General features: G+C 38.6%; 2 protein-coding genes across 4 annotated transcripts; one reads left to right on the forward strand and one right to left on the reverse strand.

Moving 5' to 3' along the window:
- Positions 1-2416: 2416 nt before the first annotated feature.
- LOC145979477 (hemolymph lipopolysaccharide-binding protein-like) lies at positions 2417-19400 on the reverse strand. Its single transcript, XM_083112394.1, has 4 exons — positions 19263-19400; positions 9531-9611; positions 8180-8431; positions 2417-2685 (listed from the first exon to the last, which is right to left on the reverse strand). The coding sequence occupies exons 1-4, from the start codon at positions 19264-19266 to the stop codon at positions 2522-2524; spliced, it is 501 nt and encodes a 166-aa protein (XP_082968520.1). The 5' UTR covers positions 19267-19400; the 3' UTR covers positions 2417-2521.
- Positions 19401-19601: 201 nt separating this feature from the next.
- On the forward strand, positions 19602-23774 carry LOC145979465 (hemolymph lipopolysaccharide-binding protein-like). 3 transcript variants are annotated; one of them, XM_083112373.1, is made up of 4 exons: positions 19602-19882; positions 21306-21388; positions 22092-22358; positions 23473-23774. In XM_083112373.1, exons 2-4 carry the CDS (start codon positions 21325-21327, stop codon positions 23670-23672), a joined length of 531 nt encoding a protein of 176 aa, XP_082968499.1. In that variant the 5' UTR covers positions 19602-19882; positions 21306-21324; the 3' UTR covers positions 23673-23774. The 3 variants fall into 3 exon arrangements, with proteins under 3 accessions (XP_082968499.1, XP_082968497.1, XP_082968498.1); XM_083112371.1 differs by having other exon boundaries at positions 19602-19869; XM_083112372.1 differs by having other exon boundaries at positions 19602-19756.
- Positions 23775-24391: the final 617 nt, after the last annotated feature.

Genomic DNA, 24391 nt, shown 5'->3' on the forward strand with positions numbered 1-24391 from the left:
CACCGGCGATTCACTGCTTGGATTAATGTTCACATGCTGGCTATGAAACTTTACAGCTTGGATGCTAGCTAGCAACATTGCTTGAAACAAAATTCGAACTAGAATAACTATTTGGCACAAAATGTGTTAATTTATTAACATGCGAATCGCCACTGTGAGCATGACCGCTGAATAACATGCTATTTGCATTGTATGTCGGAATGACATTGACAATCAACATTGGAGAGGTTAGGATTAACCACACATGGTGTACTCATGCCGGTGTGGTTACTATTGTGCAATGCATGACAAGTGGTCTTATGCTCACGAGGGACTGAGCTTACACCAAATACAGAAATGACGTAAAAAAGGTGACCTTAGCACATGCAGCTTCAAAAATTATAGAACCCTGAGGAACCGCTGCAATCAGGAGGTAAGAAAAGCCAAGCGCCGATTCGCATACGAATTGCTCAACCAAGAAAATAAACCGGACGTTCTATGGAAAAAGTTGAAAATTCTAGGTGTTGGGAAACAGAAAAAGGACGACTACATTCCTAAGTTTGCACCAGATGTACTGAATAATCATATTTGTGACCTCCCGACTATTGAAAATAAAGTTAAACGTGAAACTATTCGGAACATCGCAACCCACTTCACAAATGCTTCAAAATTTTGCTTTTCCTGGATTTCACCGGAACACGTTAGAAAATCTTTACTTAAGATAAAATCGTCGGCCGTAGGAGTAGATGAAGTTTCCATTCTCATGATCAAAAAAATCCTCCACCATGTCCTTATTCCCATCATTGACATATTCAACTCCTCCTTGCTTTCTGACACATTTCCGTCGCTTTGGAAACTCGCCCAGGTACGCCCTATACCTAAAACAAGCAACGAAATCAATTTAAACAATCTTAGACCAATCAGCATCCTCCCAGCTCTGTCTAATGCTCTAGAACATGTTATTAGTGGTCAAACCCGTGACTTCCTAGCACGAAATAACCTAATAAACCACTTCCAATCTGGGTTCCGTAGCAACCACAGCACATGCACAACTCTTGTCAACGTAACCTTTGACTTGAGGTTAGCTATGGACAATCGACAACTTACAATCCTTGTTCTTGTCGATTTTACCAAAGCTTTCCAAACCATTGATCACGAAATTTTACTCACAAAACTATCACCCCTATTCAGCTTCTCAAACTGTACGGTTAACTTGTTCCGTTCCTACCTGAATGGACGTCAACAATTTGTCGTCGACCCACATCGAAGATCATCCTGGAAAAGCATCCTCTGTGGCGTCCCTCAAGGCACCGTACTGGGCCCCCTCCTGTTTACACTGTATATTAACGACCTCCCGTCGGTGTTTAATCACTGTAGGTATCACATCTATGCCGACGACTTTCAATTATACATTTCTTTCCCTCCTCAAGAAATATTGAATGCAACCGAACGTGTAAACAACGACCTGAAAAAAATCAACAAGTGGTCTGTAGACCACGCTTGCACGGCAACCCGACCAAAACCCAGTGTATGCTCGTAGGCTCCCCAAAGATTCTGAACAGAATTGACGAATTAAATCTCCCTAAGCTCACGGTCAACGATAAACACTTGCCTCTCTCTACCACGGTTAAAAATGTGGGAATTACGCTAAATAATAATCTTACCTGGAGAGAACACGTAAACTCCGTGTGCAAAAGAGCTTTCGGTGCACTACACTCTCTTTACCGGCTTAAAAACTTCCTCGCTGAAAGTATAAAGTCCAAACTTGTCCAATCTCTTGTTTTCCCTATTATTGATTACTGTGACACTGTTTATTCGGACGTTAATCACGAGGAAGCTAAACGCCTTCAGCGAATCCAAAACGCCTGCGTCCGCTTCGTTTTCGACATAAAATATTCAGAACATTTGACACCGTATTATGCGAAGGTCGAGTGGCTGAAATTAAGTGATAAACGGATTTACCACAACCTTGTCCTACTGTAAAAAGCCCTAGAAATAAAAGACCCAGAATACCTTTCCAGGCGGTTTCAATATCTCTCTGGCTTTCACTCCCGCAACACCAGATCACGTGAAAAATCTCTGTTAGCCACCCCTATCCACAGATCATACTTCTTCTAAACCAATTCGTTTACCGTTACCTCTGCAGGACACTGGAACAGACTGCCCCCCGAAATCCAAACCTCCTCCTCAGTTGTAACATTCAAAAGACAATTAAAATTATACATGCTAAACAAATATCGTAGTAATCAACATTCGAGCCGACTTTGCGACCCACCAAACGCCCCTGGTGGAGGGGATGCTTTTCATAAATAATTTGTCTGGAGGGATACCATCTTACCCGCATCTCCCTCAGTGCGACCACTGGTTATCCTCATTCACTGACATCTTCGCGATTAGCGAAAATCAGAAAAAAGTAAAGTAAAATGAAACCAACCAATCAATACATTCTTCTTTATATATCGTTTTAAGATAATACGGATTATTTAATCAAAATATACTCCTTTATTTCTGGGTAAGAAAGCAATATGTTTGGAAATCTTTATTATTGATAACGCCTTAGGTACGTTTCGCAAATAAATGGAAGCCGTTGATCGCAAAAGCAAGCATGGAGCTTAGCTGTTTTCGAGATAGCTGTACATTTCTCAGTTCCCTCTCTGCCAGGTTGGACATTATTCCAGTTCAGGTACAGTTGCTGCTGAACGCCACCTGGAAGAGTAAAAAGATATGAGCAAATTTGAATTCACAGTTCGAGACAACGTCAAGGTCGAGCCGCAAACCTTAACAACATTCATAAACATGTGTAAGGAAACACTTTTACTGCAGATTTGTACAAGAATTTCTAGTTGGCATGTAAGTTGCTGACCTTCTAATAACCTCAGAAGATCACCTCACTTCAACACAGTATGCTCCTGTAACAGCATTTTTTTGTCAATTTTTGTTGTCATTGTCTGTGATTGTGATTATGATTCTATCTTACTTCGTTCACTCTGTTTCTCTATCTATCTATTTTTTTTCTCTCTCTCTTTATCTCTCTCTCTCTATCTCTCTATCTATATATCTATTTCTCTATCTATCTCTTTCTCTCACCGCTAATGTAATCCACTGCAAACCTGGAGTTGCATCCATTTGCAATTGTACTTTAATTAATTTGATATTATCGATATTCACCCTGATCTTCACGATCAGCCTAAAGTCTCAGAATATCGAAGTAGAATGAAACAAATTAATCAAAAATATAGTGATTTTACTCCTCAGATATTTCATCGCTTTTTGTATAGGTAGATCTTCTAGGTAATACACACATGCTATGTATTTGCCTATTTGTATTATTTAAGACTTTCCATTCATATGGTTAATAAGAGGCTTTAACTTATAAATTTTCACGGTTACAAATCATGAGCATGACATACAAGCACGCAAGACCGACAATTAGGGCTGGTTAGAATCTTAAAGGGGCCCGATTCTCGTGTTTCTTAATTAGAACATTTAAGCAATTCTTAACGTTAACTCGATTAGATATTTCCACTCATTTAACCTTTAGGCCGCCCAGCGGGTTTTCGAAAGTAACCCCTCTCTGGCCGCGGCTAGTGTTGCCCACGGGACGAGACGGGACAGGCTTTTAAAAATTCGAGACGAGACGAGATTGATCATTTGTCCCGAGACAAACGAATATTTTCGAGACGAGACAGCATTTCACAGCATTTCCACGAGACGAGACAGGCCAAAGTCTCGTCTCGTGGGCAACACTAGCCGCGGCCATTGCGCGCGATTTTTAAATATTTGCACTTGTTTCAGAAAAACGTTATATCTCGGAGACTATTTGAGCAATTTACTTCGGCTAACTTTTGTTTGGAAGCAAAAACATAGGAGCACTTGACCGTGTAGAAATCAGAACGCCAAAGCCAATAAGAGGGGTTGGGTGGGCCGCGGCCTCCCAACTTTCAATGAATAAATCGTAAAAATGTTGAGTTTTTTCACATATTCGATAATGTAATGCACCCAAGAACATGAAATGACTTTCATTCAGTTGAGAAGGACCATTCTTTAAAAATGAGGCTAAAGTTTGACTCCAGTTCCAAAAATGTCGGGAGAAGATGGAGAAAACTCCCCATTTTTATGATTTTTTACGATTTTTCTCGCATTTACATTACTTTCAATGTAGACATGGACAGTCCAGATAATTAATATTTACGCTGCAATCTTTCCGTTAGCCATTTTCTTTCAGTCTGAGACACACTAAATTCCCTGCGTGTGGTTAAAATGTTTGATACTAAGCAACACTGCAGGTTCCCGAACACTTACTTCGGCTGTAGCCTACTGCTAGACCCGAAGCTGGGCTTCAACTCAAACGAGTGTGCCACTTTCTGTGAACAGAAGTGTACTACGATTTAAATCTGTCAACAAAGAAACACACACATTTTCTCCCCGAGTCTAGAGAGTAATGATGCAATGATAAAAGTGTATCTGGAATGGAAAATGAAATCGTTAACACGATAGAAGGAAACGCGATTTCTTTAAAGTAAATGTTAAGGCCTAAGTTATGATGGTGCAGCTCATACGACCGAAAATTATATTGGGCTTGAAACAATAATTGCAAATTAACAGAAAACAGTAAAATATTTTAATTTTGCTAACCACAATTCAAATCTAGTTTCGAATGATGCTACATGTGAAATCACTGAAGAACGAATGTCTTACGAAACCGTACAAAAAAGAGCTACACCATTCTTTTTAAGTCAACGTGGTAAACATTGGGAACTTTTGGTTTCAGCTGCACCTAGGAAACTTTTTCCAAGCCTGTGGAAACGTAGATTTCAATCAATGGGATTACTGCATTATGCTTATGTCGGTGTTATGAAAGCAATTTTAAGAATAACGTTAGAGTGTAAAATGGGGGATGAAAGATGCAACACTTTGTCATTGTAAAGATACCAGAATAGTAATAATAATAATAATAATAAATTTTCTTTATTGAGCGGGCGAGGTTCAGCCAACGGCTGCTCTGCCACCTAACCCTTGTCAATATGAGAATACATATGAGATGATTATAAACGTATGGAGCAGTAAGCTAAACGTAAAATAATAATAATAATAATAATAATAATAATAAAATAAAAAAACAAAAATGAAGAAAGAAAAAAATAAATAGGAATTAGTTGCATACAAAAAAAAAGTGTAGCTAGAAATACAAAAGACAAAAGTAATAATAATACAATAATACAATTCCTTATAGTGAGTGTAAAAGTATTATTGCAATAGTGTTTCAACAAAAATGGACAAGACAGTATATTTGGTATCCTCCTTCTGCAATTAGGAAATGTCAAATTGGAATAATGTTGGAAGTAATTACTTAATTCTCTATGAATGAGCTTTGTTGCAGACTGTACAGGCGGAGGCAAATTTGATTCTTGTGGGCGGGTTCTTAAAATTGCGTTAATCAACTAGTGCAAATAATCCTAGTATTGCGTCTGCTAACATTGTAATTGCAATTAATCAAGCGATATATTCTTTTCGACGCTCTGTTTATAATACTAACACTGCCAACGACCCCTTATCAATAAGCAGATTCATACTAGCTCAACTAGGTGCTTCACTCTCGGCCCAAGATTTTTGCTTATATAAATCGAAGTAATTGTTGTAATTTAAAAACATTGGCTAAGGACATAGCTTGGTGTGTGAGAATCGTGGCGAAATCATGAGAATGAGCGCCACAGTCATTCTAGGCGTGCGCATGCGCGAGTCGGCCATTTGATGCGGTCTTACGGACGCATGCTTGTTGAAGTGTTCAGTGAGTTTGTATACCAGTCGGATCACACGAAACTTCGTACTGGCTATTGTCACAGTTGTAACATCAGCGTGAATGAAATTGAGTCTTTCTTTGAAAATCGCGTCATTTCAAAGGAACTTTGGCCACCAAGGTCGGCCGATCTTACCCCACCGGATTTCTTTTTATGGGGCTTGCTGAAAGGGAAAGTGTATCGCAACAAACCACGGACTGTTATGCAATTGGAAGAGAACATTCGGCAGGAACTTGATGCTGTGCTTCCCGATGTGTAGGCGGCAGTCTTCCGTAACATGGAGAGACGTGTGCAGGCATGCCTTGATGCTCATGGCGATAACTTCCAACATTTTATTTGATGTCACCACGCTTCACACACAGCAAGGTACGTCCGTAGCAAATTTTATTACACTAGAACCATTACTTTGATTTCTATAAGCAAAAATCTGGGGCCGAGAGTGTGTTACTTTGATATTTTTCGTATTATACCTTTTGTAAAAGTATTTCTTTTAACATATATTATTTTGTCGTGAATCATGTAACTGATTAAAATAGTGTTGCCTAAAGAGGCCATGAAAGATATATATATATTCTTTCATTAGGTTGCATGTTCATGACTGGAAAAAAGTGAACATCTACCTGGTAAGCACATTATAAAATATTTTCTTTGTGCATATTGGAGAGTTTTTTTTACATGTCTCATCAGTACTCTATAGTGAGTGGCTGATGATGTAAAGGACACGTGTGTTGTACAGTCATTCTGGTTCTTGTGTGTAACACCTGCACAGTACATGCTGCCATATTGTAGTGAACGTAGTAAAGTTTGATGATTTCGAGATCGATCGCCCTCGCTTGAGTCACGCAGTCGATCATGGGTAAACACAGAGCTCACCCATTTCAAAGCATATTTCACAGAATTTCAGTTTGAAAAAAATGTACTTCTAACGATCTGTTAGGCATATCTTCTTTCTATTACATTATGTCTCAAGATGTTTATTTTCTTTCTAACAGTATAATACATAGTCGAAGCGAACCGCTCTCATTTCTAATAACATAAAGTGCATGTTTCTCAAAGCTGCTCTGAAGAACTCTGGAGCCGTTCCACGTGTGCTCCACAAATCTGATATAATATAAAATCACTTATGAACTTTCTGTGTTTTCTATTAAGACGACGAAAACATTTATGATCTAAAACTCACAAGAATCAGCGTAGACTTATTTACTAAAAAAATACACAATTCTCAATAAAAAAATAACGTTATCGGTTGCAGGTGAGCTCTGTGTTCACTTCGACAGCACTCCTTACGCAACAATGGTCTCTCTCATACTGCACTTTACGTCATCTCACTAAAATGTGTTCAAGTAACTTGTGACACTCCCATAGTTGTCTAGAAAGAACAACAGACCAATATTTTAAATACTGTTAAAATGCAGTTAACTAAAATTTAAGCTGAGCTCGTCGCTCACCCGTACCCGCGGCCTAAATGATCTGAATTGTACCAAAATTGCTGTGCCTTTCGTACTGGCAATATGGAGAGGTTTCCTTTTATATCATTGAGCTTTAGACCTTCGTCATGAAAGGTGTAAGTGTCCGCTGAGAATATTAATCATACTCTTTAATGTACTAAGATTACAGTAAATGTTTTGCTTTGTGTTGATATGCAGTGTGCTGCCCTAAGCGCAAAGAATCTGTGTTCTGGTTAGACAGAAATATTGTCTGCGGAGATGCTGTTAGAAATGGAGATATATATATACAAGGTACAGCAAAATTGATTTGATCAGCTTCTACTTCAATTAGTTACGAAATGATGCACGTTTACTGGGGTGTATTGTGTGCAAGAAAAGTTGATATTTAGTGCTTTCTCTAACACACATCCCTTACACGCAAACAGAACAGATCATTTATAAATATTTGTCTGCAAGATCTACAGGGAACAACCGTTCCTTATGTATATTGCATTTATTGATTGATTGATTGATTGAGTTAGTGTTTTAAGTCCACTTTATGCACGGTAATGCTAATCGGGACTGGGTCTACAGTTTAAAGTGGAATCAAAATCACTTTGTGCGTCCATGCATTTATTTTTTCTTCACCGCTATTTTGATAATAATAGCTAAGGAAAAATAAGAGTTGACTACGTAAAATGGATGACGAGACAACCAACACATACGCACACAGAGAGTATTGTGATTGATTCGAGGTATGACACGTACTCATTAGCCATCAGGGTATATTGCATGGAAGAAAGGTGGACTATGCAGTACCTTCTCAGATGATCATCCTGTACAAACCCATAATTTGACATATAAGTGTAAAGAGTAAGGTATCAAAAAATGTGTTAAATTTCTCAAACAAATAGATATGATCAGCTTCAACTTCGATTAGTTAGGAATTGATGCACATGTTATCGTTGAACGTACCTAAAACACTTTCGTAGAAGCCATCATAGTTCCTGCTGTGTATGCCTGTGAACGCCAATTTCCCTCCCATCAGCCTCATGATGTCAGCCGCAAGCAGTTCCTCCGTTTTCGAGTCGACAGTGACCAGATGAGCGCCCTCAAGCGCACATATAACACTGGCCTCGTCCCAAGTCCTAGGTTCCTTGTGAAACAAGTAGTTTCCTATCACAATTCCCGGTTCTATAATGCTAACAACTTGACTGGGATTGTCCTCTGTGGCAAGAAAAATATTGTCAGAGAATTTGCATAGAGTTTAAGAACATAGATCATGAAATGTTGATATGAACACCAGAAAAACAACCATAAGTGAATTTAATTTTTAAATTTTAAAACTAAAGTAAACAGTATATAACATTTTTTTTAGAAAATTCATAAAAATTGTATTTTAGAAAAATTCACATAACACCACCCTGCATGTTATCAGATGACTAAAAATGAAGACATGTTAAAAGTTCACATGGTGGTTCTGAATCCAGAGCTGATCTGAGTTTGATCATAGCACGTACAGTTTTAACGCAATAGCACCACATTATCGGAAAAAATGTAGCACTGAGAACACCGCATGCTCCAATAGGGAATGAGCAGCTCTGGAACGACAATGGGCAGCAGAAACCTCTAAGCTGTGCAGTTGGTACCGCTCCTGCTCCAATACGCCTTAGACTAAACTTGGAGATGTTGTGAAGAGGAGACACGTATATTGTCAGAGCAGCGCAACGTGCAAGTAGCTATTTGGAGTGTGCATTGTGATTGGCAGTGTACGTACCAGGCGAGAAAGAATGATGTAATTTTGGCTGATTATATCTGGATGTTTAAACGGAACAGTGAAGATGTAGGTTCAGCAAAGAAGCCTACCAACAGGGTGTTTTAATATTGATGAAACATTGTGATTTTGGTCTTCTTACAGCTGAGTGAGTAATGTGTATTGAGAGTTTAATTGTCTACTTAATGTATTTTGTAGATTTTTGAACTGTGCTTGCTACCTATATTGTTCCTTGTGTTTGCATATTTATGCGTTATTTAATTACACTGTATACACCACATAAATCATGTAAACAAAACACACGAATTTCGTATCCAAACCTTCGTGATTGAGCAAAATGGGGGCCATTTATGGAATTACCATCCCAAAATTGCTTCTACCACACCTGTTTTTCTGCCGTCATCTGACAAGAGAAATTAGAATGCAGGGTGGTGTAACCAGTGATTAATATGTACCTAGAGTATTCAATGTATGTTTTATATGTGTGTAATTTTACTCTGATGGCTAGGAATACACTACTAGTTAAAATTTTAAAAATTATGGCATTCATACCTGCTTGACCTTTGGATATTAGAAATATCACAGCAATGAATATGTACAGATTCTTCATGACTTCCTTGTAAATTACTGCCTCTGTAATAGAATGTAACATTATATGTCATTTCAGATGTCAAACATTACAGAACTTTCCCTATTGGTTATTTATGAACATAACATGAAATATTAACATATATTGACACGGAAATATGCGAAAAAATCATGGTAATCTAAAATTTACCAATCTTTGGTATGTGAAGAATCTGTATTGAATTAAAGTTTTAAGTATAAGAGGAAATAAACTTGCTTCTTATTATAAGCCCTAAAAATCTTGCATCTGAAAGTTACGTGCAAATTATTTTAATAAAGCTCGTACTAAACTTCATAAAATATTCTCAATTTCTAACCGAACTTGGAAAACTATAGTACAGATAAGGATATATGTTTATTTTTGTATTTAATTTAATTATTACATCTTGTTTATCATTGTGAAGTTAAGGCTTCTATCTTTTCATCTCTAAGCCATGCTTACATCGAAAGTTTAGCACATGACATATGAACACTAGAAAACAACATTTAAACATTAAATCATATGTCCTGATGAAATTAATAGACACTCTAATGTTCCCGTGGCTCCAAATATTTTCCTTCAAAATGTATATTGTCACTTTCAGTTCAATTACATTGTGGTTATCTTACTAGCTCAAGTTCTCCTTTTGCTTTTTAAACTTTCATTCTATATATTATAAGCATTTAAGTCACACACCACACGAGGATTTATGGAGGTTTGGAGACCACAGAACATTTCCTATTGGGAAAAAGTTCACAATATGAAAAGCGAGATGTTTGAAATCTAGCAGAAACATTTTCAAAACATGAATAAAAAAAATGATGTAACTTGATCATTACAGTGTTGATAAATCCCTGCCTGGGACTTATTATAATGTAATATATAAGAATCTCACTATAAATCAACCATTAAAAATCTATAATTATATTCTAATAACCTACTCTAAAATACTCTTACAAGCAGTTGCTTGAAGAGATGAGGAGTAGTTGTCGCTCTCAAGTATAAGAAACCTATTGTCATGTAAATGAAATGCTTTTACAAAACTCCTCGTTTCCGTTGATAAGAATAACGTCTTGTGACAAAAATCCTTGGGTAACTGGAGAAAGGATAATCAAAAAGGCGCATTAAATTATATTTCGTACGTATCACTACTATTATAGTATTGTGTAGTTACTAAATAAACTCCTGGTGTCCATGCGCATTACAGAAAATATATATATCGGTGTTGTTGAAAGTCAATGTTGCTTTCATCTGACGATGTAATTTAGTGTGCATGACTGAATATTTCACTTAGTGACAACCGTTTGGTTAGTAACAATTGATTATTCACACATAAAATTTATTAACAAATGAAAAGGTAAAGAAATGTTACTCGTATTTTATCTTTTAAGTGAAAAGGATGTTGTGAAACCTGTATGACTAGATAACGCGCGTACATGCATTGTTTTTAATCCTCGATTTGCTCCCCTTCTTCCGTTATGGGCAGATCTTCGTCGCCATCTCCATCTGAAGGTGGGTGATAAATCTTCAAGCGTTGGACAGCAATTTCATCGATGACGGTTTTACCCCGCTTGTTCGTGAATTCCACCTTGTATGTGTTAGGGTTTATTTTTTTCTAAAATTGTAGCAGGCCCGCGGAAAATATTACTGAAACATCGCGCCCCACCAATGCGGTTTGTAGGATCAAATATCAAGACCTGGTCTCCTTGATTGAAGTTCACAGACTTATGCCGTTTGTCGTAGTATTTCTTCGTCTCCTTGAATCGTTTCTGTAGGCATTCGGCGGCTGATAAACGTGCTTTTTCCAGGATGCGTATTTTCGTCTCGTTGGACGGGTGGTCACACGGTGTTGCGTGGAGAGCCGCTTCCGCCGGAGTCCGGGGTTCAAAGCCGTGAAGTAGGAAAAATGGTGAACTCTTCAAATTCTCATTCCTGCTAATATTACAGGAAAAAATAGCAGGTTGCAAGTAATCGCTCCAGTTACAGTGTGAGCTCGAGACAAATCTCTTGAGAATCTGTTGCAAAGTGCCATGTGATTTTTCAATAATCCCGATTCTATTGTGGAATTGAGCGGGCGCAAACTTAAGCTGTATCCCCATTCTAGAGTTCAATTCCTGGAATACTTTTGAGGTAAATCCTGTACCTCTGTCCGTAGTGATTTCTAGCGGACAACCAAATTTAAGTATTACTTCCTCGTAAATAAAATCAGCAGCGGTCGCAGCTGAAACGTCGGATACTGCCTTGCCAATGAGAAAACGGGTCGCAAAATCCGAGCACGCTAAAATATACTTGTGACGTAACATGCCACTCGCAGGATAGGGGCCGCTAAAATCGACCGCAATTCTCTCAAAAGGTTTTTGTGGGGGGAAGGTTAAAAGCTCGCCATTTGGGAATCCGACAGGCCTCTTATGCTGCTGACAAACAATACATTCCCTGACAATTTTCTGTATGAGATTCTTCATGAAAGGGAAATAAAATCTAGAAAGAGCATTATGATACGTCTTGGTAAAGCCGAAGTGAGCTCCACCTATAGGAGAACAATGAATCGATTCGACAACCGATTTTTGCAAGGACCGGGGTATACATAGTAGTTTACGAGATCCACCTGCCATTTTATGTTGCCTATATAGCAAATTATTTTCCAGTGTGTAGGAGCACGCTTGTCTTTGAAGGGCTGGCGAAATGTCCACATTTTCGTCTTCTGGGCTTTCCAAAACTTTAATAATATCACCAAAAAATGAATCTGCACGCTGGTGTGAGGCGACGTCCACAGTGGTGTCCTGCAATATAAACATGCGTGGTTCTGGCAACTCTGGCTCGTTGTCGGCAGGCAAATTGCCACACTCTCTGCTAAGTGAATCTGCTATATTTTGAGTAGATCTACAGTGTGATACAGTATAATTGTACTCTTCGAGAATGGAGGACCACCTTAAAAGTTTAGCAGAAAGATGACGTGATGTGCGAATATAGGTAATAGCTCGGTTGTCTGTAAATAAATCGAACTCCCTGCCAAGTAAGTAGAATCTAAAGCTTTTAAAAGCATATAGAATTGCAGTAAGTTCCAATTCAATTATTCCTAGCTTCTTTTCATGTTCTTTTAACGTGCGACTACAGTATGCGATAGGTTGGAATTCATTCTGGGCGTTAGGCTGCATTAAAACGCCAGAAATCGCCTTTGTGCTTGCATCGGTATAAAGACGCGTTTCCTTGCCGGGGCTGTATGGTAACAGAACCGGGGCTGTAATTAGTGCATGTTTTAACTTCTCGAAGGCTGCTTGTTGCTCGTCAGTCCATACGAATTTTTTGTTTTTACCGATCAATCTTTGTAGTGGTTCAGCTATTTCTGAAAAGGATTTGATGAATTTTCGGACATAAGAACAAAGTCCTAAAAAACGTCGGACCTGCTTTGTAGTAGTTGGAACTTTATAGTTGGTGATGGAGTCAATTATTTTGTCAGACACGGAAAAGCCATGCTTTCCAATCTTGTGCCCAAGTGCCATAATTTGAAAATATGCAAAATGACATTTGTGTGGGGCCAGGCGTAATCCTGCAGCAATCAGACATTGAAATAGCCGTTCAAGTGTTGTTAACATATCTGAAAATTTGTCGGAATAGCAGAAGAGATCATCCATGTAGGATGAAAAATGATCGTTATTTAAGCCAGAGCAAGCCAATTGAAGGCAGCGGGTTAACGCTGCTGGAGATGTAATATGGCCTTGTACAGCATACTGCATTTCATAGTGACCTTTCCCAGGAATTGTGAATGCTGTGTACTGTTTTGAATTCTCCGATAAGGGTATTTGAAAAAATCCGCTGCGGAGATCACACGAAGTATAGTACCGCTTGCCACCCATGTTGTAGAGCGTTTCCTGGAGATTATTTATCGAAAGCGCGTCAAAGACAGTACGTGAATTGAGAAATCTCATATCTTGGAGTAATCTGTAATCACCATCTTTTTTACGAACTAAAAATACAGGAGAATTGAAGGGTGAGGTGCTCGGACGAATTACGCCTTGCCGTAACAAAGTATCAACTTGATCATAAAGCTGCGCACGAAGATGAATCGGTACTTGATAAGGTGGCAAATGAAAATCTGAATCATCCTTTAGCCTGATTTTGTGCACATAATTTGTCGCTTTTCCCATATCATCTTCGGACCACGAAAAAACCTGTTTATATTTGTGCAGTAATTGTAGCAATTGTTCTTTCTCTTCGGGTTGCAGTTCGGGATTAATGTCAAGTGTAGTGACGTCGGGCTGCACGCCACTGGGTTGTTGTGATTCTGCTGTGATATTAACCTGTGCATTTTTAGTACTTTCTCCAAAACTTTCTTTCTGAACATAGATTTCACTTAAACTTTCCCTACTTGCGTCCGTGCACTGGCTAGAGCTATCACGAGTGCAAAGAGGATGCCAAAGTTCGGCCTGTCCTAGTCTTGTCCCCTTTTTAATAATAATGTTATGCATAAGTGGATTGGTTACCCAAATCAGGGGTGAATCCGAGTTGAGAAGAGCCCGGGGGATTAGCAAGCCGGATTTAGTCTGAAATTGTTGATCTGGTTCTAAAAGATTCCTAGCCTTATCATGAGTATTAACTAATTTCACGGGAATGCATAAGTGAGATCTAGGTTTTACTCTAATCTTTTTAGGTGCCACAAATTCTGGTCGTAAAAGGTGTTGTAGCATATTTGAAACTTTCACGGACACAGCAAAAGGTTTACCACTTTCCCTCTGGATACGGTTTCTGGGAGGAGTACCAAAACGTGTTAAAACAAGTTTGTTGGACTCAAAATCAAGATTTGCCTTGTGACTCTTTAAGAAATCATTCCCCAATATAATGCCATGCGAAAATTTTGGAATGTATCTGAATGGGTGTCTGAAAGAATGTCCATTAAAAGAAAAGGTCAAAATTACAATTTCATTGATTTGGAGTTGCCCATTAGTGACGCCTTGAACTATTGTATTAATTTTAAATCTTGGGGTATGGGCGGGCGCTGGTATATCTCCTATAACGCTAATTTGAGATCCGCTATCCAAAAGGAACTTGTGCTGTGTACCACAGACTTTACCATTTACATAAATTAAGTCAGCATTTTGAAAAGTGGAAACTGTCAACGTACGACCTACAACATTTGCTGGGCATATGTTTCCTTTATGCACAGTCCCTAGTCGTTTAAATTGTCTCTATTCTGAAAACAGACAGACGAATCATGATTGGGATAATTGCAAATATCACATCTCTGCCCCTCACGGCGGTCACCGGTCGAACCCCGGTCGCCCCGATCACCGGTCGTGCCCCGGCCCCGCGAAAAATTACGCGAAGAATGAAAGCGCGAATTTCCATTACGCCACTGGCCGCGATTGGGAGTCTGATAATATCTGTTCCGACGATAACCATTTTGTTGGAAATTATCATTACCACGGCCAAAATAACCTCTGTTACTTCTATTGTTACCTCTATAGGATTGACCTTCATAATTATTATAACGTGGGAAGTTATTTCGGGTGTCTTGTGTATGCCTGTCCTGCTTATTCTGGGCGTTCACCATTTCATCCATCTTAAGAGATAAACTCTTTAATTGAGCTTCGAGACCTGTCTCCTGAGACGAAGGTCCCGGGGTCGAAGGTCCTGGGTTTGAAGGTACAACGTTGTGTACTCTCAAAGAATCCAGTTCAGCCTGCATGGCGGTGACACGCTTCTCGAGGTCGGGATGGGCCTGAGAACGTGGTGTTTCACAAGGTCTCGCCGGCGTGTTGTGAAAGGGGAGCTGTTGCGCACATGGCAGTTTCAATTCATTCACAGGATAGAACAATGAACCTTTCTGAGCTTCTGACATCAACTCCTGGATTTTTCTCTGTTTGATCAAAAACTGAATTTTTTCGAATTGCTTTAAATCTCGCAAGAGCTCAGGGACCGAAGCATATTCCTTCTTATAAGTTTCGCGAATGTATTCAGGTTGAAGACCCAAACACAAATGTTTTATTTGTTTACTGATGGGCATGTTCGGATCCATTTTACATAAGAGAAGCTGCTTATCTCTTATGTAGTCCGACACTGATTCGTCGTCTCGATGTAGCCTATGCTTAATGCGCTCTTCTAATTGCAGCTTGTCTATGGATCCGGTAAACTCTTCAATCATTTTAGATTTAAAGAGATCATACGTAATGGCCTGATTTCCCATAGTTTGTACCCATGCTTGGTGCCATCTTAAGGCTGGCCCATGTAAAAGAGCCGGCAAAACTTGTAGTTTTTTCGGGGTATCCCAATCATTAAGTAGAGCTAAACTCTCCACTCTATCAAAAAATTTATTTGCATCTTCTCCGGCCGTGCCTTGGAACTGTAAGCCGTCCAACAAGAACGGGTTAATAAAACCTGTGCATGCCATAGTTCTGGGCGGGACTCGAACTGGGGTGCTAACAGGCAAAAGGCTAGCCCGGCTACGGGTAAATACAGGGCTACGCCTTATTGGGGTGGAGGACGCAGATGGTTGAGTATTTACAAAACTGGATTCTCCGCCAACCACATTCTCTGCCAAAGCTTGGATTCTATCTAGGGTTGCATCTAATTCGTCACAATAATCTAAACTGAACATTCCACATCTTTAACTATCACGACGTCGCTGTCAAAAATGAAATAATTTGCCGTGGTCACCAATATAAATTTAGAACAATGAATGCAATTTGTGAGAACATTAAGTGGCGTTAAGAGTGCAAAACACTAAGAAATGAAATGTGAGAAAAATTAAGTTCCAGTTAATAAAATGGGTTGCTGTTAAAGTGTGCGACTAGTTTTCCACATTATCATCACTCTCTTGGGTTGGCAAAGAAATGCCAGTTGCATGTATTGCAAGATGAAATAAATAAAGGCTGATACCACCATTACGTGGAAAATTAACGGTCTATTCTCATCGCATTTCCGGAAAGGAAATGGATGAGAGGCCCAAATCGCACCTCTACCACGTCCTGTGACAAAAAATGAACCTCGAAAGGTTCGGGGATCAGACCTGGAGCCTTTTAGATTAAAGATAATTATTCTATTGGGGGTTAGCGGTAGCTCGTAAGCTCTCGCTTGGCTGCATCTGCATACTGCAGGAGGTACCTGAATGCACTTAAATTTACATAACACTTTATAGAATGGCAACTCTCTAGATTTGGGTTACAATGACCTTAAGCCTGCATTGGCAAAGGATGGCATTAAAAGTAAATTACCTGTCTCTCTCTTTGGAAGCGTGGACCGAAGAGTTTCTAAAATAACTGTCACTCGCTTGCTGAAGTTCAGTTCGCCTCTTAAAATCTCACACAGCTTCGCTGCACTCCTCTCTCCAAAACTCAAAACCCCCTTCTTCTTCGTCCAGGACCACTCTCCTCTTCTCTCCCAAAACTCCCGACCAACTCCCCTGTCTCTCTCATCAATTTTCCTTTGCAAATATTGGCGAATGCTTTTCGCTGAGCTGGTGCTGAAGTTAACACTTTCCTAATACTTCCTGTCAGGCTGCCTAGCTACACGTAACTCGAAAATGAAAATGAGGGATACGTGACGATAAAATGTACACGTAATTTCTCCATAAAAACAAACTTACCTAAACCATTTAAAAGTAATTCATTTTATAATGAACAGGACATATAAACGAGATAGAACTTGAATTCCACTGTCCATAGAATGTACCCGTAGAGTTTTGAAAACTGAAGGAGTGTGAGCTGGTATCATTACCATTTCATTTTCGGGATGAGATTTACGTAAACTTAGTACATAACACCAATTTTCAAAAAAGGTTCTTACCCCCACACCCCCTATACGCCTTCATGGCGTGGTGCTATGCACAGGGGAACACTTTACCTTTTTTTTACCTTTACCTTTTTTTAAATGTTAGACGTTCATGGAATACCCAGTCTGTTGTTCATCTCTACGTATCGAAGGTCATCCCATATAGACTGTTTGGAAATTCAGTCAAGTGTGTGGCAAAAGTATGTTATCCTATCAGTCTACCCATTTGCCATACCTAACAATTGTCTGTATCTTAGGCCATGACAGCGAAGCCCGTTTCAAAAGTTCCCCTTCCTTAGAAAAACGAAAATATAATCAAAATTCTGAAGTATTAATCCGTTTAGAATTTATTCTAGAATATTTACTTGGCTCCTTGTGGCGTTTGCTTTCGCTGTTGTCTAGATATTTTGTACTATGTTCACGTAGCTACAAGAATATTGTTATACTTACACATTAACGAAAGATAAATGCATGACATGAACCCAGTATGCTCTACAAGGATTTCTAAGCAAAGTTTTATTTCAGATTGTGGAATATCATAAGGCTTCCCCTTGGATTAGTTGTAACATTGTGAACTCTATTAGCGGGCTCGATACAAAGCGAGGCATGCAGTGTTTTTTTTCTCTCATTCCGCTTTAAAATTAAAGTCCAGTCTTGATTATAACATTTGTACAAAAAGTGAAGTTAAAATCTCAAATAAAGGAGAAACCAAGCGTCGAGTGTCCCTTGAAAAGAAACCTTCAGACCTAATTGCAACGAAAAGACAAGCGGCAAGTGTCATTCGGACTCAGCAGTTTCCTTTGAGTTGTGGATCGTGTGGACTTTGTTGGTAGGTCATGCTTTTCTACAGAATTGTCAATTGTCGCTTCGGTGCGAGAGTTCCATTAGACGAACAAAACCCCACGTAGGGGTTAATGGATGGTACTCTCCGTGAGGTATTAGTCAGTGCAGCTTACTGCGATGCAGTAGGTTCTGGGTTCAATTCCCAGGAAGAAATGCATGTTTGTTATTTTAATTATGAAAACTGAGAAGGGGGGAAATAAGTGACATCCAATTGAAATACAACAAAAAAGTATGCGCAACAAATGACGTCATAAAAGAAAAGGATTATCTCTCTGGCCTTTCGTGCAATCAAACTCTGTTCCATTCCCGCAGGTAATTAAGAATTTCGAGTTGGCACAGAATTGTGTTGATGACGGCAAAGCTACTTGATAGCAATAGTTTCCAAAGACGCTATGAAACACCACGCGCTGAACACACGTAACCCTTTGAAATGCCACTTGACAGGTATTGATTTTCGGAAGGGGGTTGGCTTCCTCCACAGCGTCGTGGTAATGTCGTCACAATGTAATGAAGAGGATCCTTGTTCGATACCCGGTGGTAGCACACGATGGTTCGGATCACACTTTAAACTGTAGGTCCAGTACAGATTAGACTATATGTACATGAAGAGGACTTAGAACAACAACAGAATGGATCAAGCAATCTGAGAAAAAAAGCGACGCAAAGTAAGTGAAGACAATTAATCGACTTTGGAACTATGTGCTGCTCTGTTATGACAAGAGGCAACTCGGAAATTATATATGTCATTACACACCCTTACTCACACTTCCCAACTCCGAAAATTCAACACTGAAATAAAATCTCAATCCGATAATTTTGGACACCCGACACGTATCACATTTATTTGCACATAATCATGAGATTTCTGTGTGAACACAAACCCCAAACAGAACTGAACGTATTTAATGACAGGTATAACAACCCACTCGGACATGCAAATGAGCAACACCTGCACAAAATCTTCCTGCAATTCTGCTCGACAAGCGGGATGACAACACTCTTACCTGAAAGTCGAATGACACATTAATCTAAAAAGGGAATATTAAAAGCACTGTTGAGATGTAACCTACCCATGTAGAATGATACTGATGCATCAATATCCAATAATCGTGAAAAACTTGATGTCCATTTATTCACTCTGTTATGACTCAAGATTATATGTATGAAACAGAACAGGTGTGTCACAATGAATAGTTCATCTATAAATGATTTAATGACCGACAATGTTTTCGTCTAAAACCTCGCATGAAATGCTGTACTTAAATCAAAAAGAATTGTCTTTAAAAATAAATGCCTCGATGATTCGATGGTTCGATGTTGTGGTGTGACTAACGTTTTAATACGCTTGACATAAATCGTCAGGCTAATTCTTCCCCAGTTAAGATATTATGTGATTTTTCGTTCGAATTGCAGGGACATTTTTCTTCTCCAACAACCACAAAATTAACGACTTTACGCAAGTACGCAAGCAAACAGTACAAGCTCTGAAATCAGTTCCACGAATGAATATCAGGCTCTTGCTTTCATTTGTCAACTGTTAGGACTAGAAAAGAGTTGAAGCCAGGTACTGAACGTCAGTCTGAATTTCAGAATGTTGTAACTTTTAGTGCTTACCTTCTTGCTGCTGGGAAAAAGGCATAAAGCTAATATTTATACGCACTCTAAATAACGTCACAGGTGTGTCAATTTGGCAAGTATTAATTTATTCTTAAGGATCATCGTCTCCATTCTCAAAAGCTTCCGATGAGTTGTATATCCTGCTTATGTTGCGCGCATTGAATATAAGTATTGACATTTAACGATAAGATCACTACTTCGATTCATGTTGTATTTTCTTTGTGTGTCAAGATACAGTTACTTCAGTCTTAGAATATGTAATTTGTTTTAGGCTTCGAAAGGATTGTTCCAATGTAATGTTCTTTAGTGGATGAGGTGTGTTTGAAGACATTTCCTCCATTTGGTTAGTGATGAAATTTTCTCCGTACGTTTGGATGGGAGCAAATAATTTTAGTGCTGTGTGAGCCTGTAATTTAAATCTAATATTTATGACTTTAAAGAAATATGGTAATAATTACGCATTTTATGCCTTTATTGAGCAAACTTAACTGGCATGTACTCTTCATTTCTGGAAGCAACTGTATCCTTGTGTGATTATTAGATTTCTTGGTGGTCAGTCAACAAGACTAAGGACTCTCTAATGGACAAACATCTCCGTTCTCTGCTACTATTAATCCCTGGAAGAAAAATATAAGGAAATCTTTCTGTGTTTATCTTGAAATGTAAAGCGTGTGTTTTCTTTGCCTGTCTTTTCTTCAGATATAATTTTTGGGGAATTTATTACTCAAGTTTATTGGGTAAATTTTGATGTTGCAACCAGACAAATCACTGATTGAATGATTGAAATTGAAAGAATAAGTGTTACTCAGCTTTGGTGCTAGGTATACCTATATCCACACGAGGGGCAAGCTTCCTTATCTTGAGGCATACAAGTGAAGTGATCAGACGACCCACTTTTTGTGTAAATGATAGAACTACTAAGAGACGCAGTAATAGTACCCTGTATATACGTGTTTGCGATTATCCTTTCAATTCATCTTATCACTCATTTTCGCGATTAGCAAAAAAAAAAGAAGAAAAAAAGCAGAATAGCGAAGTAAAATAATTTCAGTCAGTAAATCAAGCATTGGGTGTCGCACTTTGAATTTCCAAAATCTATGGTCACTTAACGTCCAATATCCATATACATGCCAACTCCAAAGGCGGAGTGGTTAGCTGAGAATAGAACCATTGCTGGGGGGCCGAGTTCCAATCCCGTCCTCGGAATGGGTGTTTTTTTTTTTACAGTCCCTTCATCAATGTCATCATATCGACATTCATCCTCATCGACGCGATTAACTCAAAGTTGGACACAAGCGACACTAAATAACCAAATTGAAATATCCGTATCTGTGACAAAAGTCAAGGCTTTATGGGACACTCAGCAAGCTGATGATTTCAATGGCTGCACCTAAAATTATAGCATCAATGCAATGAATCGTGTTCAATTATTATGTTTGTGATTGTGATGTGTGGTTTGAAGTATTTATGTTTTGTGAATTTTCTTCATCATATAGGAACTCCAAAGGGGCTATCATGAGGAATTTGCCAGTGTTTTTCTATGCATTTCTACTAGAATTTGTCATTTGTACCCAAGCAGGTAAGTATATTTTCAAACATAGAACTGTGTTTTTCTTGAGTAAAGTAATTGCATTTCAAATGGGACAAAGTATAGGAAAATACATTCTCAACGACATGGTATGACGCGGAATAGACAGTAAAATTCAATTGAAAATTGTTGGAGTTTTATTTGGGGAATAGTTTGGTAATAGAGTTGGGGTCTTTTGTGTTGCTAGTGGATAATAGGGCGACCTTACCATCAGCACACCGTCTTAATGGGAAGTGATCAATATCAATTGAATAATCAATAATAGTTTTGTCTTGAATTTTACATAGACTCAAGTTAATTTACGTTTATAAATATTTGTTAGGAGTGTTATACGTTTCTTTGCTACTTGTTTAAACTAATCACGACGCTAAAATTTGTTAAATGAGGACAATCAATAAATGATTGTAATATCTAAAATCCAAAAACATTTTCATTCAATATTTAACATCAATATTATTAAGTTCATAGCAAAATAATTGTCATTTTAAAATGTAATTATGAAACAACTGCCTATATCATATATATAGCAAGGCAATTAAAGGTCAAAATGTTGAAAATAAAACTATATTTCAGACACAGTAGTCTATAAATTGTGTATACAGGTTTCTACATAACACACTGACTTTCAGATACAGTCGTTTTGAAACACCAACAACCTGGTGTAAAAACCTTGTATTTTCTTTTTTTTTTTCAGAAATAGTGAACACCGGAAGCCTTCTGGGTAGAGGATATCGGTTTGGGAGATACACGTATTACAAGGACGAGCTGATGACATGGGACCAAGCGTTGGTAGTTTGTGCCTTGCAGGGCAGCCATCTTGCCATCATAGACTCCCCAGGGGAGGAGAAGACACTGAGCAACATCGTTAAAAAGGTCGGACTCCCTACAGGCATCCCTTTTCCGACGGTGAACATTGGGTTCCACGACAGGAACAGGGATGGCGTCTACGAGACCATTTTCGGTAAGCTGTTATGGTTGGTACAACTGGAAAATGGTGAAGGAAAATATTGACTCTTGAAATTTCGGTTAATGAAAAATATAGATCAGAAATGTGTAACATGAAACTGATGGAAGAACAATCGCTAGCAAACTATGAATCCAGATGTCAGAGCCATGTAGGTCATTAGAATATTGTTACATTACTATATTGAAACTACTGGTTGATTAAAGGTGTGTACAGGGTGATCTCTGAAGGAACTCGTATGTCAATCACTCTTCCAAGTAGCACATCTTGGATTTCATTCTTGGCTGGAGAGCCTCTGCCGTCTGCCAAGTAAAATGCTCTATGGCCCTTGTGTATTTTTGTCTTTCACTCATCAATTTCCTCTTATCACCATTCACCTTCATCGTCACGATTATTCAAAGGTGGCAAAAAAAGTTAAATATAACCAATGAATAAGTTGGGTGTGCAGTGGAGAAATCGTCCCCTCCGGGTGGCGCACCGTTTCTTCTAACATGACCAAGCGAAGTCGGTTTATTTTTATTGACGTCTTTGATATTTGAATATGATTACTCTTATTTAGTGAACTTATCCACTTTATTCTTTCAGTTTATGATATTGATAGTCCATGGGAAAATATTAAGTAACTCATAATTGTTTTCGTCTCACATTTCTAAAATACATTTTTTTATATTATTTATTTTCGCTCATACAATTCAAATTGACAATGAGTTATGTATCGAACAAAACGTGATAGTCTCACTTACGATACATGTATTTTCATGGGCACAAGGTCCTATTGTGAAGAAATTGAGGCATAGAAGACACGTCCAACATATGACCTCAGACAATCCACTGTGCAATCATAAAACTAATAATTGAAACAATAAAGTAAAAAATGATGACGGTTTTAGTTACATTACTATACGCGGTGCACTCTCTGCGCCAACGAAAGAAAAATGCTTCCACTGCGTAGAAAAATGGAGACGTAACAAAGATACCTTCACCAAATGTTACTAGAAAATCCACTGAAGGAATAGGCGGGGATTACCATAGTAGCACTTGTCACCTCTAGAAACCACGCACATACACACACACACAAGGCTTGAGTGTAATGTTTTGCTATCTTCTGCAGGAGACGACGTATTCACGCCCTACAACTCCTTCCAACCTGGAGAGCCCAACAACTTCCTAGGCAAGGAAGACTGCGGATCCATCTTCCTCCCCAGCGGCAAGCTCAACGACATCCGGTGCAGCATCATGAACCCCTTCATCTGCGAGAGGTACGGATACGTCCCCGAGTCCCTGGTGGGACATATATATGCAACGAAGTAAAAGAAATAAATAGATTGAAAGCTGTGAATATTAAGGTGGCAACCTTCTGCCTCGAGAATTTTGTATTGCCCATAAAAATATACTTTTCTGTTTTCGTCTAAATTTTTATTGTTCCATGATTTCAATATAAGATAACTGTAATTGATCGATGCATTCATTATTGAAAATTTTTGTGTAGAGTGTAACCAAGGTAGATAGAGATTAGGTACAGCAATCCGAAGATTGCCGATCTTGCACGAACGCGTGACGTCAAAGCAATGAGCTCGGCTGAAGCAGACAGCCCCTAGCATTTATATGGGAGATTCAGAGAGCGAAAGTATATTATTACTTTTAGGAGGGGGAAAATAATAATTGTCATCCTCAAAGATGATATTGAGGCATCCTTTTAATGATTAGTAACATAATTGAAAACGTGCTACTTTTAAAAAGGGGGCAAAGTACATGTGAAAAAATGTATATGGAAAATCCATATTCCTGAAACTTTCTGACCGATGCGCTACAAAGAAAGTTACGTGTTCTCCTTTATAATTTCGTCATTTTACAAATCGTAATATAATTTTAACAAAAACGTGGCATGCTAAATAAGAATTAAAGAGTTTTTAAAAATAATTGATTAATAGACTTAGTTTATTTTACTTCGCTTATCTGTCACATATGGCTAATCGCAAAGATGAGGATTCGTGATGATATGATGAAATTTGAAGAAAGGAGAGTAGACC

The sequence above is a fragment of the Lepisma saccharinum genome, chromosome 26 (assembly GCF_977018435.1).
Source record: "Lepisma saccharinum chromosome 26, izLepSacc3.1, whole genome shotgun sequence".
NCBI lineage: Eukaryota > Metazoa > Arthropoda > Insecta > Zygentoma > Lepismatidae > Lepisma > Lepisma saccharinum.

Bases quoted from the DNA above. Each gene is read 5' to 3' on its own strand.
- LOC145979477 (XM_083112394.1), bottom strand. The intron at 8,432-9,530 runs GTATGAATGCCA...TTCTTGCCACAG, and splicing joins AATATCCAAAGGTCAAGCAG to AGGACAATCCCAGTCAAGTT. The intron at 2,686-8,179 runs GTACGTTCAACG...TTACTCTTCCAG, and splicing joins CTTCTACGAAAGTGTTTTAG to GTGGCGTTCAGCAGCAACTG.
- LOC145979465 (XM_083112373.1), top strand. From the start codon at position 21,325: ATGAGGAATTTGCCAGTGTTTTTCTATGCATTTCTACTAGAATTTGTC. The intron at 21,389-22,091 runs GTAAGTATATTT...TTTTTTTTTCAG, and splicing joins TGTCATTTGTACCCAAGCAG to AAATAGTGAACACCGGAAGC. The intron at 22,359-23,472 runs GTAAGCTGTTAT...TATCTTCTGCAG, and splicing joins CGTCTACGAGACCATTTTCG to GAGACGACGTATTCACGCCC.